This window comes from Globicephala melas, chromosome 16 (genome assembly GCF_963455315.2).
Source record: "Globicephala melas chromosome 16, mGloMel1.2, whole genome shotgun sequence".
Classification (NCBI taxonomy): Eukaryota; Metazoa; Chordata; class Mammalia; order Artiodactyla; family Delphinidae; genus Globicephala; species Globicephala melas.
In genome coordinates this window covers 13,930,781-13,956,085 of record NC_083329.1, presented here as the reverse complement: position 1 = coordinate 13,956,085, position 25,305 = coordinate 13,930,781, and the positions used below count along the sequence as shown (strand labels likewise).

General features: G+C 40.0%; 1 protein-coding gene across 1 annotated transcript; it reads left to right on the top strand.

Moving 5' to 3' along the window:
• The first annotated feature begins 4,893 nt into the window (after positions 1 to 4,893).
• Positions 4,894 to 24,023, top strand: PNLIPRP3 (pancreatic lipase related protein 3). The gene is given in 11 exon segments (XM_030839361.2): positions 4,894 to 4,999; positions 6,805 to 6,921; positions 7,573 to 7,704; positions 10,556 to 10,664; positions 12,887 to 13,006; positions 13,090 to 13,216; positions 16,360 to 16,480; positions 18,933 to 19,065; positions 21,074 to 21,185; positions 23,509 to 23,676; positions 23,960 to 24,023. Coding segments are annotated over 11 exon segments (1,206 nt in total). The 5' UTR covers positions 4,894 to 4,996.
• Positions 24,024 to 25,305: the final 1,282 nt, after the last annotated feature.

Below are 25,305 nucleotides of genomic sequence, written 5' to 3'. Positions count from 1 at the left end.
TATTTAAAATCAATAACAGTAATTATTCTTCTTTGGGGCTTACCTACAGTCCTGGTTAATGAGATGTTGTCTTCATTTCTCTTCTAAAAAGACTTATGGCCATGGCTACAAATAGAATCTCAACTAATGGCCTTTCACCCATTCATTAATTCCTTCAACACTCTTACTAAACTCTTCCTAATTCTCTTGCACTCTGCTAGGTGTTGGAGCTAAAATGATAAATAAAACAGGGCCCTGCCCTTGAAGAATTCACAGTGTAATGGGGTAGTTAGGCTTGTGCACAACCTCGGTGCAAACTTGGTTCCTGCCAATTAGGAGGTTGCAACTGACAGGTGGCAAGAACACATTATCTTTGTTTAAGAATTGACTAGACTTGGTTTAATTTCCTGCATTCCCCTACTGCCCTTCTCCCCACACCATCCCCTCAATTAAAAACAAATGGGAGTGAAATCTTCTTTGGAAAAGGCTCCTCATAGTCAGCTGTGGAAAATGACATGACATTCGAGAGCAGGGAAAAGATTCCATTTTAGGTCCACACTTGATTTTGTAGAGCCAGGGGGAGATAACCAGTGAGAGCTATCAATTCTGTGTAGTGTTAAAGCAATCAGACGTTTGGGATTTTTTAATTTTATTTATTTATTTATTTTTGGCTGCGTTGGGTCTTCGTGGCAGTGCGTGGGCTTCTCATTGCGGTGGCTTCTCTTCTTGCAGAGCATGGGCTCTAGGCGCATGGGCTTCAGTAGTTCTGGCTCGTGGGCTCGGGCTCTAGAGTGCAGGCTCAGTAGTTGTGGCCCATGGGTTTAGTTGCTCCGCAGCATGTGGGATCCTTCCGGACCAGGGATTGAACCCGTGTCCCCTGCATTGGCAGGCGGATTCTTAACCACTGCACCACCAGGAAAGTCTGCAATCAGGTGTTTTCATCCTGTGTTTCTTAAATGACGGAATCACCTTTGCTTAGCGTTAGGTATTTCATACTTTACTTGCATATTTAATAAACGGACGTAAATGCAAAAATGGACGGATTAAATGGATGGAGCTATAAATCTAAGCTTTTCATTTGTGAGAATTTTCGGTTTGAAACATAATGCAAACATTTAAAACAATTTAAATTATAACCACTTTTATGTGTGATTATTTAAAACAAAGATATATCTGTGTAGATTTTTAGTTTTACATGGATATAATAGCAGATATTAAGGCAGAAAAAGAGAAGCGCATAGGTTATATGACATATTATTCTTTTTCAAAAAAAAGAAAAAAATCTTAGCAACAGCAGACTCTATGAAAATAAACTAACATTGAAACATTAGAAAGCCTACCTTTATAATTTGATATTGATAATATGAAAAAGCGACAAATTGAAGTTGTAGAACTGCAAAACAATAAGTAACTGAAAATTAAATACAGTGATGTTGGAATGTCATAACTGAACACTTGTCCAACAATAACCCTCATGTAAAGAGAGTCTATACATGTTAAGTAGCACTGGTGTTTGTAAATTCCATTTTTGCGTATGAAATTGAGTAAATCCGGTTATTGCACCTAGTTAAAGGATTTGTGGTTTAGGTTTACATGGTCTGATGGTGATATGTTAGGTTCAATGATAAGTCAAGAAATAATAAATTATGAAAGAAAACTTAAGTAATGAAATATTTCTACTTTTTCAATGTTATTTTTTATTTTAAAGTTTCATGTGTCTCTAAAAAACCGTACATACCTGTTTATATTAATACACATTCAGAAAATATAAAGTAAATTTGGTTGTTTTTCTGACACTTGATTTCTCTCACGTCTCATCTGCTTCACTTATTTCCGTGACTGGCTGGCCCTTGTAAGCATTTGAATGAGTAACCCCTAAGCCTCTATGTGATGCGCAGTCATCCTTTGTTGAAAGATTGTATTAAAGGGAATGACTGTATGGTGTCTATAAACAGATTCGGGAAGCGAGAGTTTGTCAGAGTGTCTCCAGCACTGTCTAGGGGGGACATGTACCTAACCAGTGGCCTCAGGGATATTGTTACTGTGGAGATAGATGCATCAGTCTTTTCTTAGGTGGATAACAGTGGCCATAACTATCATTCAACTAGCTATCCTTGATCAGATGCTATGCTCACCAAGTAACAGGAACATTATTGATCTGGCCTAGGGGAGAGACCATAATTATCAGGCACCAGAGTATCTTTTCTCCTTAGAAGTGAATTTTTCCTTTACACATTAATAAATTTGCTTTCCAGTTTACATAGCAGCCTCTTGTCAGTTTGGGTGGCTAAATCATTTGCTAGGGCCTTATCGCCCTTAGGTGTAAGAACAGAGTAAGTGTCTTGACCCATAAACAACAGACCAGATCCTGCTACTTATTTATTGGTAACTCAGTGTTCTAAAAATGGTTGGACCATACCCATTACTGTTCAACTGAATTTATGTATGAGTATTTAGAAACAACATTGAGAGGCTCCCCTACCACAATAATTTAGAAATAAAAGTAATCTTTGAAAGCCCACATAAAATGGATGAGCTTAGGCATTGGTGAAGACTTTTGGAGAAATTTGGGGATTATTTAAAATGCTAATCAAAATAGCTTGTGAGTAGTTCCAGGAAAAGATGTTTATACTAATGCTTTTTTTTTTTTTTCCTGCTGTATTTTAATCTAATCCAGTGGCTTTACATTTTGAAAAATGTACCTAGCAGGCTAGTTAAATATGAATTTACTGTTAATAGAAGTTACATTAAGGAAGATTGTAGACTGAGCTGCAGGGCTCCCAACCACGGCCTGCAAATGCCAGCACTTCACTAGATGAGGCACAGGCCAAGAGGGTAATGGCCCTGGTGGGCTATTCCTCAATAAATTAACGTGAGTTTACATTCTTCTCAGAGAGAATTGGTGTTCTCTGACGTGCACCCATTAATATAAGTTAAGAGACGAAGTAGTTTAATTATATATCACGCCACATAAGGCTTTATAACTTGTACCAAGACTGTCAATATTGGAGTCAATAAAAGTTAAGTGACTGTGAAATAAGATTCTGAACAATTAATTTTAAAACCAGAATAGTATGAAGAGCAAATGGAAATTATAGATGTATGTAAGTTTATTACATTAGTCCCATTTTTCTGGTTTGTATTATATAAAATAATTAAGTTTTACTTTAAAAAATCCATCATGATTATACTGGAAAGAACGTTGGTACCTGCCTTTCTAGGAATAGTTTTAAATGTGCTGTATTGGCTTTTTAAAACTGGTTGAATTCTCAGAAACATGTTTTAAGTAAATTAAGAATGTTTGTTTTGGGACTTCCCTGGTGGCACAGTTGTTAAGAATCCACCTGCCAATGCAGGAGACAGGGGTTCGATCCCTGGTCAGGGAAGATCCCATATGCCGCAGAGCAACTAAGCCTGTGTGCCACAACTACTGAGCCTGTGCTCTAGAGCCCGCGAACCACAGCTACTAAGCCGGCGTGCTGCAACTACTGAAGCCCGTGCGCCTAGAGCCCGTGCTCCGCAAGCCCGCGCTTGCCACAGCTAGAGAAAGCCCACAAACAGCAACGAAGACCCAACGCAGCCAAAAAATTAATAAATAAGTTTATTGAAGAAAAGAATGTTTGTTTTAAGAGCTTGTGTTGGAAAATGATTTCTTACATTTCTGCAAGAAAAAAGTATCTAACTAGCTGTGAGTGGAACAGAAAATCAGACAATCCTGTTTTTTAAAAAATCCTTACTATAGTGATAGTTTTAATAAAACCACAAAGCATTTGTTGGAAAGGATCTTGAAGGTCATGTATAATAGTTAACTTTCTACCAGATGTGTAAATCTCTCTTACGTCACCCCAAATAGTCATGCAGGCTCTCCTTAAACAGTGCCACTGATATTGGATTTATTACCTTTCTACTCAGTTCATAAATCTTACCTTCTGTCTGGTTTTAGAGCTCTTTATGTATATGATGTATGACTTCTACTAGACTGTAGTCTCCTTGAGGGCAGATTCAATATTTAAATCCCTAATATCCTGTTTATAATAAGTGTTTTCCCTGTAACAACGTTCTCAAATGTATTATTATTATTTTTTAAAATATTTATTTATTGGGCTTCCCTGGTGGCACAGTGGTTGAGAGTCCGCCTGCCGATGCAGGGGACACAGGTTCGTGCCCCGGTCCGGGATGATCCTGCATGCCGCGGAGTGGCTGGGCCCGTGAGCCATGGCCGCTGAGCCTGCACTTCCGGAGCCTGTGCTCCGCAATGGGAGAGGCCACAACAGTGAGAGACCCGCATACCACACACACTCACACACACACACAAATTTATTTATTTGGCTGCGTCTTAGTTGCGGCATGCGGGATCTTCATTGCGGCATGTGGGCAGCATGGGGGATCTTTAGTTGTGGCATGCGAACTCCTATTTGTGGCATGTGGGATCTGGTTCCCTGACCAGGGATTGAACTCGGGCCCCCTGCATTGGGAGCATGGAGTCCCAGCCACTGGACCACCAGGGAAGTCCCATCAAATGTATTATTGAAGTAATCAATCAATAAGTTCTAATTTGGGGACATTCTACTTATTAGAAAATTGCTCCTTAAATTGAACTCTTCAACTTCTGTCAGCTGGTCCTATTCCTTTCTGCAGAGTCTCCCAGCCCAAGGGTGGGGCTTCATCTTTAAGGTGAAGCAGCTCCTTATTATTGCTCCCTTGTTCTTCCCTTCCACAGTGAGGGGTTGGGGCGGGGTGGGGAAGCTGATCTCAGTTGATGGGTTTCTTTGAAACAACAGTGGTATTCATTTCCCTTTGCCGCTGCAAGGTCTCAGATTTGACTGGACCTAAATCAACTCCTTTACTCACCAAAGCACACGGGTTCTTTGCTTTGTTTTTTTTTTTTTTTTAGTTGCAATTCCAGTCATGCTCCATTCTTAAAATTACTTCATGATATCCTGCTCAAGAGAAGAGTTCCTTTCTGGATGGTGCCAAGAGTCAGCACCTGGCTGTGGTAAACACCGAGTCAGTATAGATGGTAAGAAATAATCACTTTAGGGTGGTTTTATGGTTACAGCACCAGAATTATTGTGAGAGAGGTCCCTCCTCCCCTCAGGAGAAGAACTTACACAAATATCTGTGAATATGACTCTTAAAATTCAAAGCATAGACTGTTTTAGAACCACAAAGGATATTATATTACAAAGTTCGACTTCCTCATTTTATAGACAAGGGAGTCACATTCAGAGTGTATTGTCCTAGGTTAGCTAGCCAGTGGTGGTATGAGAAGCAGAGACCAACACCCTTTATTTCTATTATCTCTCTGTGTCCAGAGTACTTTCTCATACAGCTCTCTTCAGATGTCAAATTAGGTTGTCTTTTCTGTATCATGTACTGTCACATAAAATTTAAATATAAAATCCACCAGAGGGAAATAAATGCTTTGGTTAAAATGTGTCCTGTGATTTATCATGTAAGGAGCTTAAGGGTATGTATTCAATAAACCTCAAGTAGTAGCATGTCATTCTGTCTATAGCAGCCCAAATACTGACTCGCTCGTGAAGAGAGAAAACCCAATTGTCTTCACGTTGCCCCTAAGTCATCTTTTTCTCAGAAAATTTAAATTCATTAAAGTGGCAACTAGACATTTCGGAAATATAGGATCATAAATAAATAAAATTGAACTAGTTAATGAAATAATCCAATATTTAACCTGATTAGAGGTAAATAGTCATCAGTGCCAACGGTGAATTCTTGGCATTGTTTGTTGTGGGAACACATATATTTGTTATATTGGGATACACGTACCAGTTTTACTGTCTCAGTGAGAGCAATACGTAATGGCGATCCTTGGATTTCAGAGAATGGGAACCAGGCCTGAAGCTGATTGTTTAAGTGCCTACATGTACTAGAAACAAAGGAGAATGGAATGAATGAACTTGTAGAATTGCTTCCTTCTCCATAAGTTGTTGAAAGTTATAATTATAAAAATTTGGACCACAGACAAGAATTTACTTTTTTTTTTTTTTTTTTTTTTTTTTTGCGGTACATGGGCCTCTCACTGTTGTGGCCTCTCCCGTTGCTGAGCACAGGCTCTGGACATGCAGGCCCAGTGGCCAGGGCTCACGGGCCCAGCCGTTCCGCGGCATGTGGGATCTTCCCGGACCGGGGCACGAACCCGTGTCCCCTGCATCGGCAGGCAGACTCTCAACCACTGCGCCACCAGGGGAGCCCTATACTTGTGACTTTTAATTTTTCTTTTAATAACAAAATCACTTAAATTCATAGCATTCTATAAGACTTCGAGAGTTTGGTTATAAAAACCATCCAACAAAGTACAAGAAATACAAAACAATATTTAACATAATCCCATAAAATTCTCTTTAATAAGCTGTTGTATTTCATGTGGTGAAAGTCTAACCTCTATTCCTCATCCATAAAGTGCGGTGGACAATCTATTCTGCCACCTTTGCAGCTTGCTTCTAAGTCTCCAGTAAGATAATTCTCATGAATTATGTTGACAACTGAAAAATACTATACCAAAGTAAGGCTTACTGAAATTCTGATCGAAACTGACCCAACATTGTCTTATGAACATTGCCTCAAAACCAAACATGTTTATTTCCTTTATGATAAAATTTGTATATTGCACTTTGTAATGCATTAATAATTTCTTGGTACTTTTGCAATATGTAGCAGTAACTATTTCTTTGATAAAAATGTATTAAAGAAGGCTGTTAAAATCAAATTTAGAGGAAGACTTTTGAGCAAATTTAGAATAATTTTACTAAATAGTAAATAATTTTCAATTATTTTACCTTAATTTCTTTTCACCTGAAACAGGAAATCAGTGCAGCTAATTATTTAACTCTCCAAGCCTCACACTTCGGAACAGACAAGATCACCCATATCAACATACCTGGATGGAAATCAGATGGCAATGGCAGCAAGACGTGCAATGTATGATGTGAATAAAGGCTTCTTTACACTAGTATGAAAGCTTTATGTTTAATGTGAATGTACTTTGCAAGGTACTAATGTATTCATGGAAATTCTCCATTCAGTTATTCACATTGTCCGTGTCCCAAGGCCTCAAATGAATTACCCATTTCCCATTTATTTTCACTTATTATGAATCACACAGATTATGATGGAAGATTTTTATAATTATTCTTTGATAAATTCTCATCTTTGACAAAAGATTGAGTGGTGTGATAAATTTCTCATTTATTTTAAGGAAAACATTTCCAAGTTCACTCCATGAAATTAATTTTCCTCTCTTTTATACCAGGGTCAATAGACTGCTAACGTAGTAAGCAATTAATTATTTATAAGCCATATAGTGTGGTAGAGTCAGGCTGTCTGAAATCATATTATGGTTCTATTTACTAGCTCTGTGGTCATGGGCAAGTTAATTAACCTATCTGTGCCTAGGTTTCCTTCTCTTTAAATGAGTATTAAGTTAGTATATGTAAAAGGGTTAGGACAGGGCCTAGCATGTAGTAGGTTCTCAATACCTGCAAATGTTATTTCTTATTGTGAAATCAGTTGTTCAGGCACCTTGATTTTCTTTAATTCTTACTTTTTAATACTTACAATAAATATTTTTAGGTGTTCCTAAAAGTAGAAGATGTGAACTGCATTAATTTACACTGGATTAATTGTTTGCTGAAATATATCCATGCTGTAAGCAATCTCCGTGCTGTTGGTGCTGAGATAGCTTATTGTATTGATGTTCTTGTGGTAAGAACTGTTGATTTTTTTAAATTATATTTAACTGACTCTGTATCATAACACCAAGAATTTGGGGGTAATTCTATGTTCTTTTTTATTAGTTTACACATATACTGAACACGTGAAATAATAAGCATTGGTGTATGATAGCCAAAAAGGGAAGTTACTTCCTGTGAAAGAAGTGCCTGTGGTTCTACAAAGTGCCACATGGTGGCAGTGTCCCTTCACAGGCGCCTCACCAAATCCTTCCCCACCCCCCAAGGTTACTGCCACGGTCAGTGTGTAGGACCATCTCCATTCGTTTTCATCACATTGTAAACCTATCCTTAATGATAGAGAAGAAACTGTTTCTGCCTTATGGATGCTATTTGTGTAGAATGTGAAATGCATTTTCCAGCAGAAACTGGGTTCTATGGCAGTGAATTAGGTCCATGGGCCAGTCCAGGCATGACCCTTTAACCTACACGTTTTCTAAAAGAATAAAACAGACTTTGCTATTTATGAGGGATATACTTTGAGACATTTATAACTCTCCAAAAGCTCTACCATAATAGAAAGTAATTTCACACCGTGAAATGCAGTGAAGTAAAGTCTAAAGATTTATGACGCTTTCAGATTCTTAAGGAGAGTTCACTCCTTCCATCCAACAACTATTTCACTCTGCACTTGCTGTGGTCCCGGCTCTGTTCTAGGCACTGAAGGTACATGGTGAGTGAGACAGTGTTTCTGCTCTGGCCAAGTGTGGAAACAGTACTGTGGAGAATTCCAAGGCAACGGGAGGGGGCGTGACAGGACCAGCACCTCACTTAGATGGTGGGTCAGGGAAGGTGGCGTAGAACACTGAGCCCAGTTAGGAAACAGCCTGGAGAAGAGTCAGGGAGCCAAATACTCACCTTCTTCTGCCCCTACTTCTCTATCTGCCCCCCACTTCTCTATCTGCACGCACTTCTCTGTCTGCACCCACTTCTCTATCTGCCCCCCAATTTATCTGCCCCCACTTCTCTATCTGCCCCCCACTTCTCTATCTGCACGCACTTCTCTGTCTGCACCCACTTCTCTGCACCCACTTCTCTATCTGCCCCCCAATTTATCTGCCCCCCACTTCTCTATCTGCCCCCCACTTCTCTATCTGCACCCACTTCTCTATCTGCCCCCCAATTTATCTGCCCCCCACTTCTCTATCTGCCCCCCACTTCTCTATCTGCACCCACTTCTCTGTCTGCCCCCACTTCTCTATCTGCCCTCCAATTTATCTGCCCCCCACTTCTCTATCTGCACCCACTTCTCTATCTGCCCCCACTTCTCTATCTGCACCCACTTCTCTGTCTGCACCCCACTTCTCTATCTGCACCCACTTTTCTGTCTGCACCCACTTCTCTATCTGCACCCCACTTTATCTGCCCCCCACTTCTCTATCTGCACCCACTTCTCTATCTGCCCCCCACTTCTCTATCTGCACCCCACTTCTCTGTCTGCACCCACTTCTCTGTCTGCCCCCCACTCCTCTGCCTGCCCTTGCCGCTCTGTCAGGGACACTACAGTACAAGGAAGAGCTCAGAGTGAGTCTTTGTCCACAAAGGATAAAATCAGATTCATCGCCTCTTCAGAGAAAAACCAGTCCTAAGCTTTTGTGAATTTCTTCCTTGATCTTGGGGCCTGAACTGCAGGCTCTTAAAGGTCCAGGAAATAAATAGGAGTGGCTTGTAGGAAGCTGGGAGGAGATTTTGCTGAACTGAAGAGGAAAGTGTTGGCTGACTTTAATGTTCAGTGAATTGTTCGCCCCCTCGGAAGCCCAAGGTGAAAAGCAGGAGAAGGTCTAGGGCGAGGGAGCCTGGAGCCCCCGAGAGTAATTCAGGAGCCAGACCTGCAGAAGGAGCAGCTAAGGAACAGGTAGGAGTCTCTTCCCTGCCCCCTCTTCTGTCATTTTATCACAGGATACCAGGATTAGTCCTGGGGCAAGCAGGTGCCTGGAATAGGGTTACAGGTAGATGGGGAAGGAGGAGGAGAAAGCTGAAGGGGGGGAGGGTGAGAACCAATATCAGACACAGTCTGTAGGGGAAGATAAGAAAGCAAGCAGAGGTTTTAAATGGTGGCAGCAGTGGGGGACAGGGCCCCCTAACGACAGGAGCCTCTGGGGCAGCCATTCACATGTAAAAATACTCTTCATAATGCAGCACATAATACTGTCATTACTGGTGAAAAAATAAATAGAAGATTTGATCAAATGACAGATTTATCCAAGTGAAGGCAACTGCATGATTTTCACTATTATGAAGAGAGCCTGAAACTTTGCTGAAACTAAAAATGTTTGCTCCTTTGTTCCCCATTAAGTTGATTGTGCGTGTGTGTGTGTGTAAACTCTCAGGCCACATAGTCTCATTGTGAATATTCTTAAAAACTTTTTCTGAAGGCCAAAGTCATCCCAGACATTTGCTAGAGTTGCCTTAAAGTGGAGAAGACAGACACAGGCAAGGTGGATAATAGCGTGGGCGTGAGCTGCCTTTGCCCTGTGTTGGGCGCGTGCTGGATGAGTTGGGTCTCAGGAGGGATGGGCACAGGCTGGAAGCCACAGCCGTGGTCACTGGGCTGTTCTCCTTCCTGCTCCCGAGGACTCTGAGGCCCCTTAGCACAGGGAGAAGAACTCTGACAGAAGGCATCCCTCCAGCCCACCTGATGCTCTCTGCTTCAGCTGGATAAGGATGTAGTTGAACGTGGGGTCGCTTTGTCACTTTACCAGTCCCCATCCTGGGTGTGAGAGGGAGAAACATGTCAGCTCCTTTTTCATTTTAAGCCTATTTCAACCATTCTACTGCTCTTTTAAAAATAGTTGTTCTGTTTTCCTTTGAAAAAATCCTATCAGAAAAAATTTGGATATTCCCCTTCCAAAGTGCACTTGATTGGCCGCAGCTTGGGAGCTCATCTGGCTGGGGAAGCCGGGTCAAGGACGCCAGGCCTTGGAAGGATAACTGGCAAGTCAGCCCTGCAGATGGGCCTTGGGTTTGTTTACATATTTGTTTATGCACAAAATGTCAAGTATCTGAATGCCAAACGGAGTCTCAGAAGCAAATGTAAGACAGGAGAAAATGTGACTCCCCCAAACCAAAACCTGAAACGCTTCCAAAGTGTGATTGTGTAAATCCACGTTCAAGGGGTGTTCACCGCAGCGTTATCTGTGGTGGCAAAGTAATGGAAGCTGTGATCATCCACTGTCGGGGACGGTTGACTGAATTATGACGCACTCCATGCTTTGCAGTTCCATACCAACTAATAACACAGAATGAGATAGAGCCCTGATGATGGTCCTGTTCGCCCAGTGTAGCTGGCAGTGCTGAACTGCTTTGTTTAAGGCCCGTGCCATTGCAGTTGTGAACATTTTGAATATTGCCCCTGGATACACTGTTAAGTCTAAAAACAAGTTGCAGAGTGAACCCTATGAATTAGGGTTTTGAGGATGATACTTAATTGTATCCCTTCCCTGCACTCTGACTTTTTAGTGGGACTCTCCCAGACCTTTCCCGTCTTGACCTTCCTTGGCCCCTCTGCAGAATTTGACCCGCTGGCCCCTCTGTGCTGTTGGAACCCCCTCTCCTCTTGGCTCCTGTGGTTCCCCATCTTCTTGGTTGTCTTTGTTCTTGTCTGACAGCTTCTTTCCAGGCTCCCTTGCAGGTGCCTTTTCTTTCGCCTTCCCTTACTCGTTGGTATTCTTCAAGGTTCTATCCTAGGCCCCCTCTTCTCTCCTCTCCTCTTCTCATTCTGTCATTTCTCTCTCCATGCTTATATTAACCAGAAAAATAGAAACAAAACCTGAATCGTATGACAGGCTGTTGCGCTGAGTAATGCACACCCACAACTGCGGCACTTTCGTTTCTCACTCATGCCGCATTTCCCCAAAGGCCAGCTGCAGCTCAGCTCTGAGTCCTCTCCACTCTGGGGCCCGCTCTCCACTTAACAGCAAAGAGACTTTGCTAAAATACAAATCTGACCGTAAATCTCCCCTTCTGCAAACTTGTAAGAGCTGCCCATCGACAACCAAGTCATGTCCAAACTCATCGTGGCTCAGGTCGCATCTGGCTCCTGCTTAAATGCTATCTTCATCTTTCACCAAATTCTAAAACTCTGTGCACCAGCCCTTGAAAGCTAGTTACGGTTTCCCAAATGTGGTTAACCCTCTCGCCTGATGGTCACGTATATTCTCTGTCCTCTTCCCAGGATGCTGCTGACCCCATCTTCACCCTGGCTGGCCTTCTGTTCCCTCACATCTCTGCTTGTATTTCTCATCTCCAGCAGACGCATGTCCTAGTTTCCCAAAATTGGGTTACGTGTTGCTTCTCTGTACTTGCCTAACACCTGTGCTCACCTGTCTCAGCATTGAGCACACTGCATTGTAGTGCCTTCCCCACCAAACAGAAAGCTCCTTGAGGACAAGGCTAGACCTTACTCCTTGTACCCAGGTGCTGAACCCTGTTCCTGGCACATAGTAAGTGCTTGATAAATAACTGTCAAACGTGTAAATGAGTTATGTGAATGATCATAACATTTTAAGGACCCTAGATATCTTACCTTTGTTTTAGTAGACATTTGAACAGCAGACAATGGGTTGAGAGTCTGGCCACCAGGCTCCTGGTCCATTTTGCACCTAACATATGATGGCCTTGTCAAGTCCCTTCACTTCCCTGGGCTTCGGGCTTTTGTTTTTCTTATAATGAATGGAACTAAGTGAGCCTTAGCTGAGGACTATGATTCTATTATTTTAACTGTGTTGCTTTGAGATCCATCTTTACATTTTGAAGAGCTCTCATCTTTTATTTTTATATTTTTACATATAAATGTTACTTTTAAGATGGTCTACAATCCGTAACCTTAGTTATATGTATGATATTGCATGTACAGATCCTAGAATAGCCACCTTGACTTTTCTGACTCCGTTAGCTACTTTGGCATTGTCTAGACACAGCCTCACTTGTGTGTAGGAATCCGACATTGCAGTATATACAGACCCTGAATTTATAAATGTAAACAGACCCTACAGTTTATGTATCTGACCCTCAAGCTGAGTGGTGTTTGACCTACATAAATCATATAAGAAAGAATACCTTGCATTCACCATCTATCCTTCCAAAATAACACTATCCATGTACTATCAATGTACTTTTGTATGTCTTAGTTTAATACACATTATGCTTTTTCCTAGGGTTGGACCCAACTGGGCCAGGTTTCCACAGCACTCCAAATGAAGTCAGGCTGGACCCCTCAGATGCCAACTCTGTTGATGTTATTCATACAAATGAAGTTCGCTTCCTCTTCGAGCTTGGTAAGTTTTTAACACAAACTGAAACTACACTGAAACATGGAGGAGAATTTTAGAAGCGTTTATCCTGCTTTTTTAAATTTCAGGTGTTGGAACTATTAATGCTTGTGGCCACCTTGACTTTTACCCAAATGGAGGGAAGCACATGCCAAGATGTGAAGATTTAATTACACCTTTATTTAAATTTGATCTCAGTATTTACAAGGAAACTAAATACTTTCTAAAATATGAGGACTGCTGTTATAAATTCAGTGAGCTCCCTGCTTGGATAGAATCCATGTCCTTTTGTATATAATATAATATAATATAATATAATATAAAAATATGTTTTCGCCCAAAACACAGTTGCATGTATGAAGTTCCCAGCAGTTGTGAGATCTGCAAAGTCAGGGTCCACGTCTTCGTTACCTCTGCAACCCCAGGGTCTAACAGAATGTCTAGCATGTTGTACTCACTCAGTAGGAACAAGGAGGATGTATTCATCCAACAAATATGTATTGAGTGCTTACTATATGCCAAGCATTATTCTAGGAATAGCAGATGTAGGAACGCATACAAAAGACAGAAGTCCCTCCCTGATGGAGCTAATATTCTAATTTGCTAGAAAAACAAAAATAGAATAAGTGCTAAGAGACAAAACAAAGCATGTAATGGGAATATGATGCGTTGGTGACAGTGGGGGTGACGTAGGGGAAGGAGATTTTTGATAGGGTGGCCAGGAAGTCCTTACTGAAAAGGTGACCTGAAGGAGTTAGCCAGTTAGGTATTCCAGGCTGAGGGGTGGGAATAGCAAATGCAAAGGGCCTGGGGCAGGAGCCTGTGAAGTTCATGGCAGTGAGGAGCCTGTTGTGGCTGAAATGAAGTGAAAGACAGGAGAGTAGTAGGATGTTAAGTTAGAGAAGGAACAGGGCAGAGGGAGATAATACAGCACCTTATGGACTGTAGTAAAACTTCAGCTTTTACTCAAGTGAGGGGGAGCCATGGGAGGATTTTGAGCAGAGAGGGACATGGTTTGACTTGCTTTTTAACAGAACCACTGTGAGTCACAAATTAAATTAATCACAAATTAAACAAATAATATTTAACCTTTTAAAGTGGTTTCTAATAATAATAATAATAATATCTATAAGGCACTTAGTTATAAGACACCAAAAAGTTATTATTTGGGAGTTCCATTCTCCCTATCTCTACATATCATCATCATGTAAATAATGAACTATGTCATACATAACATATAATAATGCACAGTAATATAACGTATGATGACATAATAAATATCTGGAGGATTCTAAATATCCCATCACCTGATCCCATGTGGTCAGAATAGCTAGATGATGTAATTATTTTATCTTCCATTTGGCTGTTGTAGAGGAAAGACACACAGATCGTGACATTGAGAGTAACTCGACTTTCCTCTTCACTAGAGATAAGTTACAAAGTTTTAATAGCCGTTCTGAAAGAGTAAATGTAATTAGAAATATCTGTTTGCAATGACTACTTAAAAAAAAAAACTGGTGAAACTATGGATACTCAAAATGAGAATTAAAGCCAATTTGACCTAGTGCAGGTAAGCGAAACTCATTCAGAAAAGGCCCATTATAAAACTTATCTCTCTCGTTATTTGCCATATTATGATTTAAAATTAGTTCTATTAGGATAAAATATAGATCATAAGACTCCTTTACATAACTATATTAAGTGTTATATACTGAGCACTTTAAATTCTGTAAAAGAATGAATTCAAATAAAACATACATTTATCATAAGCTATCATTTTGAGATATAATTCCTACAACTTTATTGGATTAAGAGCACATTTATCATTCATGTTAAGTTTTAGATGACTTTTAAGCTTCAAGATATTCTGTTACATTATATTTATTACTAAGAAACCATTTACTTTTAAAATTCATAGCTCCCAATATTCTAATGAACCGTCTTGTCTAAATCACAATTAATTATGAATATAAATCTGTATGTAAAGAAACCTGATGTAAGAGAAGTCCTCCTTTTAAAAAAACGATGCCAATTCTTTATCTCTGCTATGTTGCATTTCTGAAATTATGCTGCCTCAGTTATCTATTGCATAATGAACCATAGTGGCTTAAGAGAATATTGGTTTTATTGCCCATGATTCTAAGCCTCAAGATGCAGGCAGAGTTCTGCCGAGATTCTGCTTTGTGATGTGTCCATTGGACGAATGCATGTGATTGCATCCAGCTGGGAGCTGGGCTGGGCTAAGCTGAGTGGGAAGGTCCAAGATGGCCTTCCACGTCTGGGGTCTTGGTACTAGCTCTCCTCTCTAAGTGGTCTGTTATCCTTCAGAGCTTCTCTCCCCGGCCAGTTAACCTGGATTTCTTAACATGGAGGCTGGGTTCCAAGAAAGCAAGAGTAGATGCTGGAAGGTCTCTGAAGACCAAGGCCCTGGAACTTGCACAGTGTCAGTTCCTCCACTGACTCACACAGTGTCAGTTCCTATTGGTCAAAGAAGTCACAAGACTAGCCTGTAACCCCAACCCAGAAGGGAAAAAAAAAAAAACCAAAACAACTCCATCTCCTGAAGGGAAGAAGAGTAACAAGATATTGCAAAGGGGTGAGGACCCAGGAAGGAGTGACTCTTTGGAGGCCACAGTTATAGATAAGTGACTTACCACATACACTAAAACCAAACTCTGGTTTCTCAAAAGTCAGCCAAGCTGGGTAGGTCATTGGAAGAATAGTCCATGTCAAAGAGTAAAAACATTTTTATGTAAGGAAAAGAGAGTATAAATGACTGGAATGCTATGATAACTTGAGAATGCACAAATGTACTTAGAACTTTTATGTATTATTGCAATAATCCTATTAGTAGCAGTAATGTTATGCCTGACAATGGCAAAACTAATTTGTCTGTAGCATTCTTTACAATACCTCCCACCTGTCTCACCTGGAAGCTCAGCTGAAGGTGTGCACTGGTTAACCTTGCTGGCTGTTCTATGACTGAATAGGAGGGAGTTCAGTCACTCCTGCAGAAACAGGGATACGGAGAATTAATTGGTCTAAGGCGGAGATGCTATGTGCACCATGATACTCAGAGCTCTAAGTGCTTACATCAGAGATCTGGGAAGTGTTGGGGATATTAGTGTCAGAGCACAGTCACCTACATTTGCATTTGTTTATTTATCCTGATTGAATGTCCCTTTAGAGTCACACGAATTCTTTCGTACAAGAAAATGATATGTAATATTGATAAATGTGGAATATCCAAGCCTACACACAAGGTCTGGTGACCTAGACCCAAGTCAAAAAACTATCATTTAAAATTACTTTTTCTAAGAAATGGTTCATAGTATCAGTTAATTGGAAATTGTTTTCACAGAAGTGTTTTCCTTCTTTGATTGCAACCATGCCCGAAGTCATCGCTTTTATGCTGAAAGCATTCTCAATCCCGATGCATTTATTGCTTATCCTTGTAGATCCTACAAATCTTTCAAAGCAGTGAGTAAAACGTTTTGCAGTGTAATTTAATTAGCAAGTCATTTTTTGAAGCATGATCAGCCGACTAAAAATTAGAGCATTGAGTATGTAGCAAAAAAAATGCATCTGCCATTTTGGGAAATAATAGATTCTTTCTGTGCTGAGTACTGAACAGTAACTGGGGTTGCTGGAGGGCTTAAATAACTAAACCAACTATTTGTATTCAGGTTGTTATGGCTCTTTTGAATTATATCCAATTTTGCTGTTTTGGCCATTTGTTCTGCCATAATTAGATGCTACTATCTAAAAGGGCAAAAATTTTTGCGTGTATATATTTTAAATGTCATCCTCAAAGATGCCCCGAGAAGCCTGAACCAATCCATAGCTACAATGAAACATATTACCATTTACTTGGAACATGAAAATTATTTTTATTAAAATTTAATTATTTATACAGAGCAGAGCTGAGACGTAGATAGCTCACAGGAGATCCATGCAGTTCAATACATTATAAAATGCCAAATCTGATTTTGCTTGAGTCAGAAAGCACGTGGTCCCAGATCTGAGCTGAACCTATTTTTCATTTGGTTATCGTTGTGAAAAAAGGAGAAAGAAAATCCATTTTGTAGCGGGAAGTGGAAAGGTTTTGCTGCTTGTGCGTTAAAGACACCTACCCCCTGTTTTATCAGGGAAGAAAAATGTGGGGTTTCCAGCCGAAGTGTGTTGTGATAGCATTTTGTGAATAAGTACAGTGTTGGGACAGGAATAAGCATTTCCCTCCTTTTACAGAGCAAGGTGAGTGAGCCCTCAGGCTGTCTTCTCAGTTTCCTGAGCAAGTTGTCCTTACTCATATTGTGGCTGGTGAACTGCTGTTCTTGGAAAGCTTGCCATCCAACCACTGGCACTTCCTCAAAACCTTCTTCAAGCTCCAGATGCTGCTCTGAATGGCTCAATGGATGCTGACATTTACGACACCAAAGGCAGGTGGAAGGAAGCAGGTTCTCAGAGTCACAGTGGATTCAGAGTTAGTGGGGTTCAATCTGCTAAACTGGAGAACCACAGGCTCCTGTGCCACATGGATGCCGATCATGGCAACAAACTAGAGAACATCAAGTCAATTTCCTTGAAATGTTTTATTGTACTTTTACCCAACAGTCATAAAAAATGAGATGAAATTTTAAAAAATAAATAAAATAAAATAAGGAGGGGTTTTAGTGCCAGGCTGTCTGATTCACATTTTTGCTCCATCACTTGATAGACGTGCAACACTGGACAGACTGTTTACTTCTCTGGGCTTTAGTTTCCTGATCTGCTAAATAAGGAAAGTGAAAGCATTATAATAATAAGGGACTTTGTAAGGAGTAATTGACCTAAATGCATATAAAGTGCTTCAAACAGTGCCTTGCACATGGTAAGCACTCAATACATATGAGCCCCTGTTATTTTGTTAGTATTTTTATTCATTAAAAATGGAGTTTTAAATGGGGTGTTTTACTATAGTCCTAGCCTAAGTGTCCATGGTTTAAAAATTGAAAAGTTCAAAACCTAAAATAGCAAATACTCCAACACTGCTACCCAGATTTTTTTAAGTTAATATTTTGTTAGTTTTGCTTTAGATTTTAACACATACAGATAAAATTGAAGTACCTTACATTTCCTTAATGCCCTTCCCTAAGGCAGACTTTGAAGCAAATCAGTATACATATATCATATAAATAGTATCATACTGTATCTTTCTGAATTTGTTTTTAAATTAAATTTTATAAATTTAAGATCTGCATTGATGTTTATAGACCTATTGTATTTATTTTGTAGGAATCTGCCACAATTTATTTATTCATTCCCCTGCTAATGTGCATTTTGGTTGTTTGCAGTTTTTCTTATTAAAAGCGATTTTGCAATGAACACCTTTGCATATCGCCTTATGTGCTTGTGTAGAAGTTTCTTTATGACATATAATAGAAGTGAAATTGTCAAAGCATTATGTGCATTTCCATCTTTATTAGACATTACCAAATGTCTGTCTGCAATGTCTGTTAATTTATATTCCCATAAGAAGCAAATGAGAATTCCCCACTCCATGTCTTACCCATACTTGGTATTGCCGATTGTCTTAATTTTTGTGAATCTGCTGAGTATGAAATTGTATGTTGCTTTAATTAGCATGTTCCTGACAACTGGTAAGACTGAGTATCTTTTTACATAATCATTGACTATTTGAGTTTCCTCTTCTGTGGATTGTTTATTCATATCATTTACTAATTTTTCTAACAGGCACTTTTTCTTTTCCCTCAGTTGTTTTTGTTTTATTAAGTTTTGTTTTTGCAAACAGGCAGGATGGTCTGTTAGGCAACTTAGTCATTTTTAAATGCATATATACTTTATTTAGATTCCAAAATTTTCTGATAGTTTAATAATACATCCTGAGTTTATTGAAGAACATTTCTAATTACCTCTTATTTTCTGTCACCAGGGAAATTGCTTCCGTTGTCACAAGGAAGGTTGCCCAATGATGGGTCATTTTGCTGATAGATTTCACCTCAAAAAAATGAAGCCTAATAGATCGTATTATGTTTTAAACACAGGGACTCTTTCCCCATTTTCCCGTAAGTATTGTAGCTGAATTTTATTGTAATGCTTTAAGGCACTTATCTTCTAAAATTCAACAGTTTTTACTGAGTGTCTACTAAATAAGTGGGCATTGGGCCAGACTCCGAGGATGCAGTGAAGAACAATGCAGTGAGTTTAGGCCGGGGGAAAGCAAAAAAAAAAAAAATCAGTTTCAATCCTGAGTAATAAACTTTCTTTTGGGAGATTTTCAAAGGAGGAACTTCTGCAACCAGCTCAGGGGAGCCTTCTGAGGGGAGGTGATTTCCAAGCTGACTCCTGAAAAGTGAGTAAGAGGGAGAAGGAAATGGAGTATTCCAGGTAGAAGGAACTGCATATGAAAATGCCTGGAGGTAAGAGAGAGCTGGAACTGAAAGAAGATCCCCCTGCTTGGATTGTAGAGACCAGGAGGAGGGTAACACGAGACAAAGGTGGGAGAGGAAAATTGGATCAAATAATGAAACTGTGCTCCATGTGGGAGGTTTGGGCTTTATCTTTGGGCAGGTAGAAGCAAAAAGGAACTGGGTGAATGGATTTGAGGGATGCAGAAAATGGAGAAGTCAAGGATGATTCTAGGTGGGTGGATGATGTGCCGTTTGCTGAACTTGGTAACACAGGCAGAGAGGCTGGTTTGGAGTAAGTTGATGGCTCAGTTTCTAACATGTTAGGTCTGAGATGCCCTTAGGACTTGGGCGTGTACAGTTAGATATGGGTCTCGGCCTCTGGAGATGTGGTCTACGGTTACAGATTTAAGCATTTAGACAGTAATCTAAGCTATGAAAGTAGACAATGTAATTACCCAAGAAGACTGTGTCAACTGAGAAGAAAGAGAGCAGAGAAAGAGGCCCCTGTGAAGGAGACTGAGGAATGAATAGAGAGAAAATACAAAGCTGTGTGGGAGCTAGGGCAAGAAAGATGATGAGGAAGGGAGGGATTCACTGCACCAAATATGCTAAAAGGTCAGATGAGACAGGGGCCCAAAGGGGCTCTAGGGGTGAGCCACCAATTCCGTCATTGCTGAGTTTGGGGTTTCAGTGGAGAGGTGACGGTGGGAGCCATACGGCAGTGGAATGGGCTGAGGAGGGAAAGGGAGCTCTTTGGCAATGATTAATTCACAGATTGAAAATTCTCTCTAGTAAAATTTTTCCCCTTTCAGAGGCTTTTCAGACAATTTTATGAAGAATTGCATTTTTTTCTGTGTTATTAAGCATACAACAATTTCAGAATTCAGAATAAAAGATCTGTTTAGCTCTAGATTTTTTTTTAGTTACACTTGACCATTTGCAAGGGCTTTATCCTATTGACAGGCTTTGTGCTGACCCAGACCTGTATTGGCTGGGCATTCCTAGTACATAGCCCTGCAGGAGAGGAAGGGACAGTTTACTTTGCCTCTAAGTCATTTTAAAAGCACAGACCTGGGCTTCCCTGGTGGCGCAGTGGTTGAGAGTCCGCCTGCCAATGCAGGGGACACAGGTTCGTGCCCCGGTCCGCAGAGCAGCTGGGCCCGTGAGCCATGGCCATTGAGCCTACGCGTCCGGAGCCTGTGCTCCACAACATGGGAGGCCCACATACCGCAAAAAAAAAAAAAAAAAAAAAAGCACAGACCTTATTGCTCAATAGGTTTTCTAGATTTTTTTCTGGATTAGTTGTCAAACTATGGCAAATTAAAACTTGGCTACAGAAAGCATACATGCCACAGATTACAAATTTAATGGATGAGAAAAGACCACACATTTTCTTAAAGTTATAAAAATGTCTGGAAAATTAAAGAATTTTCTTTAAAAAATATTGTTAAGCTATTTACATTTACAAAATCAAAATGTGAACGTTTATATGTTTTTTAAAATATAATTTCTCACCAAATTCACTCGAGCTATATAAAGTTGTATTTTTTCATGGACGTGAACAGCCCTGTTCCACTTTAACCTTGAAAGTTGTATTTACATTAAAGTGGCCAGGATGTCATGCTTTCCGTGTGTTATAACCCTTCTTTCTCTTTATTTCCAGGTTGGAGGCACAAAGTGTCTGTCAAACTTGATGGAAACAATGTCACTCAAGGAAGCATGTTTCTCCATGTAGGTGGAACAACAGAGAAGACAGGGGAGTTTGGGGTTGTCAGGTAGGTAAGGACGAGGACCTGGCAGGTAACAGTGCTGCACTCAGTTCTTAGTTCATCTGGCTCAGTAAGGCTCAGTCTTTTCTTTTCCTACAATACCACCAGCTATCTTTTCTTTTTACTTTATATTTTCCAAATATAAAATAGAAATAATAATATCTACAGTTCCAGCTACAAACAGAAAATGTTAGGAAATTGATAACATGAAAATACAGATCTAAAGCAAGGGGAAAAAATTGACAGGAAACAAAATATATTTTTAATCCAGTCCATTAGTGTTATACAAATTTGGGTAGATCTCTTTTATTTTTATAGATTCCATACAAATTAAGACATTTATATAAATTGCCAAATTCCTAATAAGCTTTCTAAGTAGTACCCACAGGTATATGCTATATGCTGGGACAGTCAAAGGTAGGAATAATTCAGTAGAGACATTCACTGTGCACGTTGGACTGAAGTCCCCTATTATCTTGAATTTTCCTTAATATTTTCTTTGATCAGCTTTAGCATTTTTGTATTACATCTTTCATTTTCATTGCTTAATTTGACAATCATTTCAGAATTAACATTATACATACTAATTAGAGGTTAGCGTTGTGCAAACTGATGAACGGATTAGATGCATTGCCTCTGTGAGTTCCGTCATCTTCAAATACTGGGCAAAGGCACAAAAAGCAGGGATTTTATGGTTGTCCGTTGAGGGCTGCTTCGGATCAACCGCTCTGGCAGCATCTGTGCTCATCATCTCACCTTGGCGCACCTGCCTCTAAAGATGGGTACGGTCAGTGATTGTCTTGATTCTGGTTCATGCACAGGCTCCAGCCCGTGGCTTCTAGCCCTGCCTCCTGCCGTTTGGCTTCGTTCATCTTCAGCTCAGCCACGTTACCCTGATTACTCCACCCAGCATTAAATAGATCCCCCCCTTTTCTCCCTTCCTGACTTTATCCATGCTGTTCCATGTTCCAAATACCCTTCCGTGTCTTAGCATGTCTCATATCCACTTGCTTTTCATATCTCCACTAAGCTATTCCTCTGAGAAGAGTTCAACACCATCTTGTGTCTGTGGCTCTGAGGCCCACAGTACACTCGCTGCCTAAGGCTGTGGGCTTTGTGTCCTGCCCAAAGGCAGCTGACGTGGGGCAGGTGGAGAGAAAGGTGCAGTTCCTGCCCCTTCTAAGATTTGTGACAATGTTTTGACATCTCTATACTTCTTTTGCTAATGTCTAAAGAAGCTATTTGTAATGTCCTTGCATAGTTATCCAGTCCTCTTTTTTAAGAATAATTAAGCATTTCAGGTCCACAGTAGATGTCTTATCTTGAAATGAAGCCACTAAATGAATTTGTATGCTAGTCTATTCCCACTCTTCGGTCAACGTTTAAGAGTCTGGCATCACCGTAGATTATATTTTAGTTATTTGGGCTTTCAATGACACTGTCATGAAGAGCTGCACTGTGTGTGCACTGTGTGAAGGCAGTTCATGGGGCAACAGGGAAATTACCCCAATAATCTGGAAGAAAAGTTGTCTTCTGGTAATTAAATCAATTAATTTTACATGTAATGGAATAAGGCCCTAAGAATAGCAACATTCATTCGTTCAAACGTTCAAATGCCTATTATATACCGGGAATTGTTCTAACTGCCGGAGAAACAGACACAGGTCCTACTCTCATGGAGCTTACCTTCCAGTTAGAGGAGACAGACAATACATTAGCAAAGGAATAAGGAAATAGCAGCAATAGAGAAATCTCATCTGGTCTACTTTTGGCATGCATAAAATATGCCTTATGTCTCAAGATAATCTACTTCTCTCTGCTCTATTTCCACACTCACCAAAACATCATTTTTATCATTAGTTTGGTTACCCAATTCTTTTCATACAGATGAAGAAGGTACCAGGGAAAGGGTAGGAGAACATTTTGGTTAATAAAAAGGAAGCATTTCTCCATTGTGAGCTGATAAACAGGCTTCTAGTTCTTATATGAGTTTTGTGTGAATTTAGTCTATCATTGGTAGTTTGATCATTTCCTGGTGTCAATAAAATCTAGTTTCTGATGCCACAAAGCCAAGACCAGATCTTTTATTATGGAGTACTCATCCCCTAAAAATCACCTAGTCAAGCTTCCCATTTACCTAACCCTTTTTTCAAGCTTCAGAATCATGCTGTTCTGAGAGGCTGACCAAAGTGAATGGAAAGAATAAATCTCCTATAAGCAAATGCCAGAAAATGAAATTTTCTCTTCCATGGTACACAGAGATGTTGTCTTCAACTTCAGCCTTGTGAATACCCGGTGCAAGCTTATGAGTTTATTTTTCTCTTTACAGTGGAACACTGAAGCCAGGCATGACTTATACAAATTTAATTGACGCAGACATTAACATTGGAAACATTGCAAGTATTGAGTTCATTTGGAAGGAACTTTCATTTGAACAGTCTCAGAATAAGCTGGGAGCAGAAATGGTGATAGATATATCTGGAAAATATGGATATGAGTAAGTCTTACTTTTTCCTTTGCACTTTCAAACATAGTTTAAACTTTGCAAATGACATTTAAAACCCATATATAATTTGAAATTTGAAAATAGTATAAAAATTTGTGCCATTGAAAGTTTTCAATTAAAGGAGATAAAAATTATTTAAGAAACCAATACTATATTTGTGAAAGTGTTTATAAAATAGTAACTACTCATTAATTAGAAGACCTACCTATGTCTTCCACCCCACCTACCCTGGAATCATATTAATATCCTCTTTTTTCCCCTTTAAATTTTTCAGATCTGCCTTCTGTAGCTAGAACTTTGTAGGACCTAATATTGCCCAGATCCTGAAACCATGCTAATTCCAGATATGATCTCAGTGGATTTACTTAATGGGAGCAATGGAAAAATTAAGCTGGTATCCAGACCGAGCTTGGCCCTTGTAAATGAGATAGAAATGTATAGTTGCCTTTTCTCTATATAGAATGTTTTTCTTATTGACAAGCTTTTATATGTCCCTTAAAACCAGACTGAGCCCTGGGATTCTGGGTTATCAGTGACAAAATAGAGCTGAGTTAGTATTTCCCTGAATAAGAGGAGTTGTTACAAGTAGGTGGTGTAAACTCATCAGAAAATGAGCCTCTGTCTGGTTGAGTGTTTGAAGTACATTTAGAGTATTTCCAGGTGGAATAATCCTTGTTCTAAAATGATTTGAAGAATATTTACTATGTTGTTAAATCTCACTAAGACAAATTATGTCTATAGTTCATGATGTATAGTAGATGATAACCCTGTGGGTTGATACATCTATCGATTAATAATAAAAACTAATGAGAGCGCGTTAGTGTTTGCAAGGTGTTCCTTGGTCTTCAGGGAGTGTGTGAGGTAAGAGATTTTGGAGCTTATCTATGATGTATGTCTCAGGTAGTAATGGGCCCTGAGGATCATCAGCCCCTCCTTCTAGAAGCCCCCACCGCAGAATTACTCATCTCCCTGGGCCTTGAAGGTCCCATTGCAAATTTTTATTTAACCTAAAAGCAGCATTTCATTTCTAAAGCCCTTGACTAACGCTTTGTGTTTATAATAACAATATTGTAATATTTAAATGTGTCATTTGTGTTTTTTCTTTTATTTTGCTTCAATTTCGTCTAATTCAGTTGTCCTCAGCCAGTGAAAATAAAAGATGAGTGTTTTTATTTGTTCTGTTCTCTACCACTGGGCTCAGTGTTTGGCCCATAGCACTGTGCTATGAATATTGTTGAAAAGAAATGATGACAGATACTCTGCAGAGGGTTTCTTGATTCTCCTTGTGCCTTGTTGCCAACTGAACCTTAAGAAGAGACCCATGGGTGTACGTGAACTTGAGTTGTGGCAGAAAGCAGAGAACAAAGTGGGGTGACCTTCCCGCTGAGCAAGGAGGAGATAGAAGGTTGATTGGAGAGCAAGGCTTAGTGGAAGGAGGAGAGGAGATAAGGGTGTGTTTGGCGTGATCCGGCTGAGCACCCTACCTCCCTGGTGCCACATCAGCCTGAGGCCCACACCAGCCCAGGAACAGGGAGGCCATGAACAGCCCTGTAGGAGGCTCCGAACCCTACTGAGTAACTGCATCGCAGCCCCAGCACTCCTGAGCAACCTGGCAGTGGA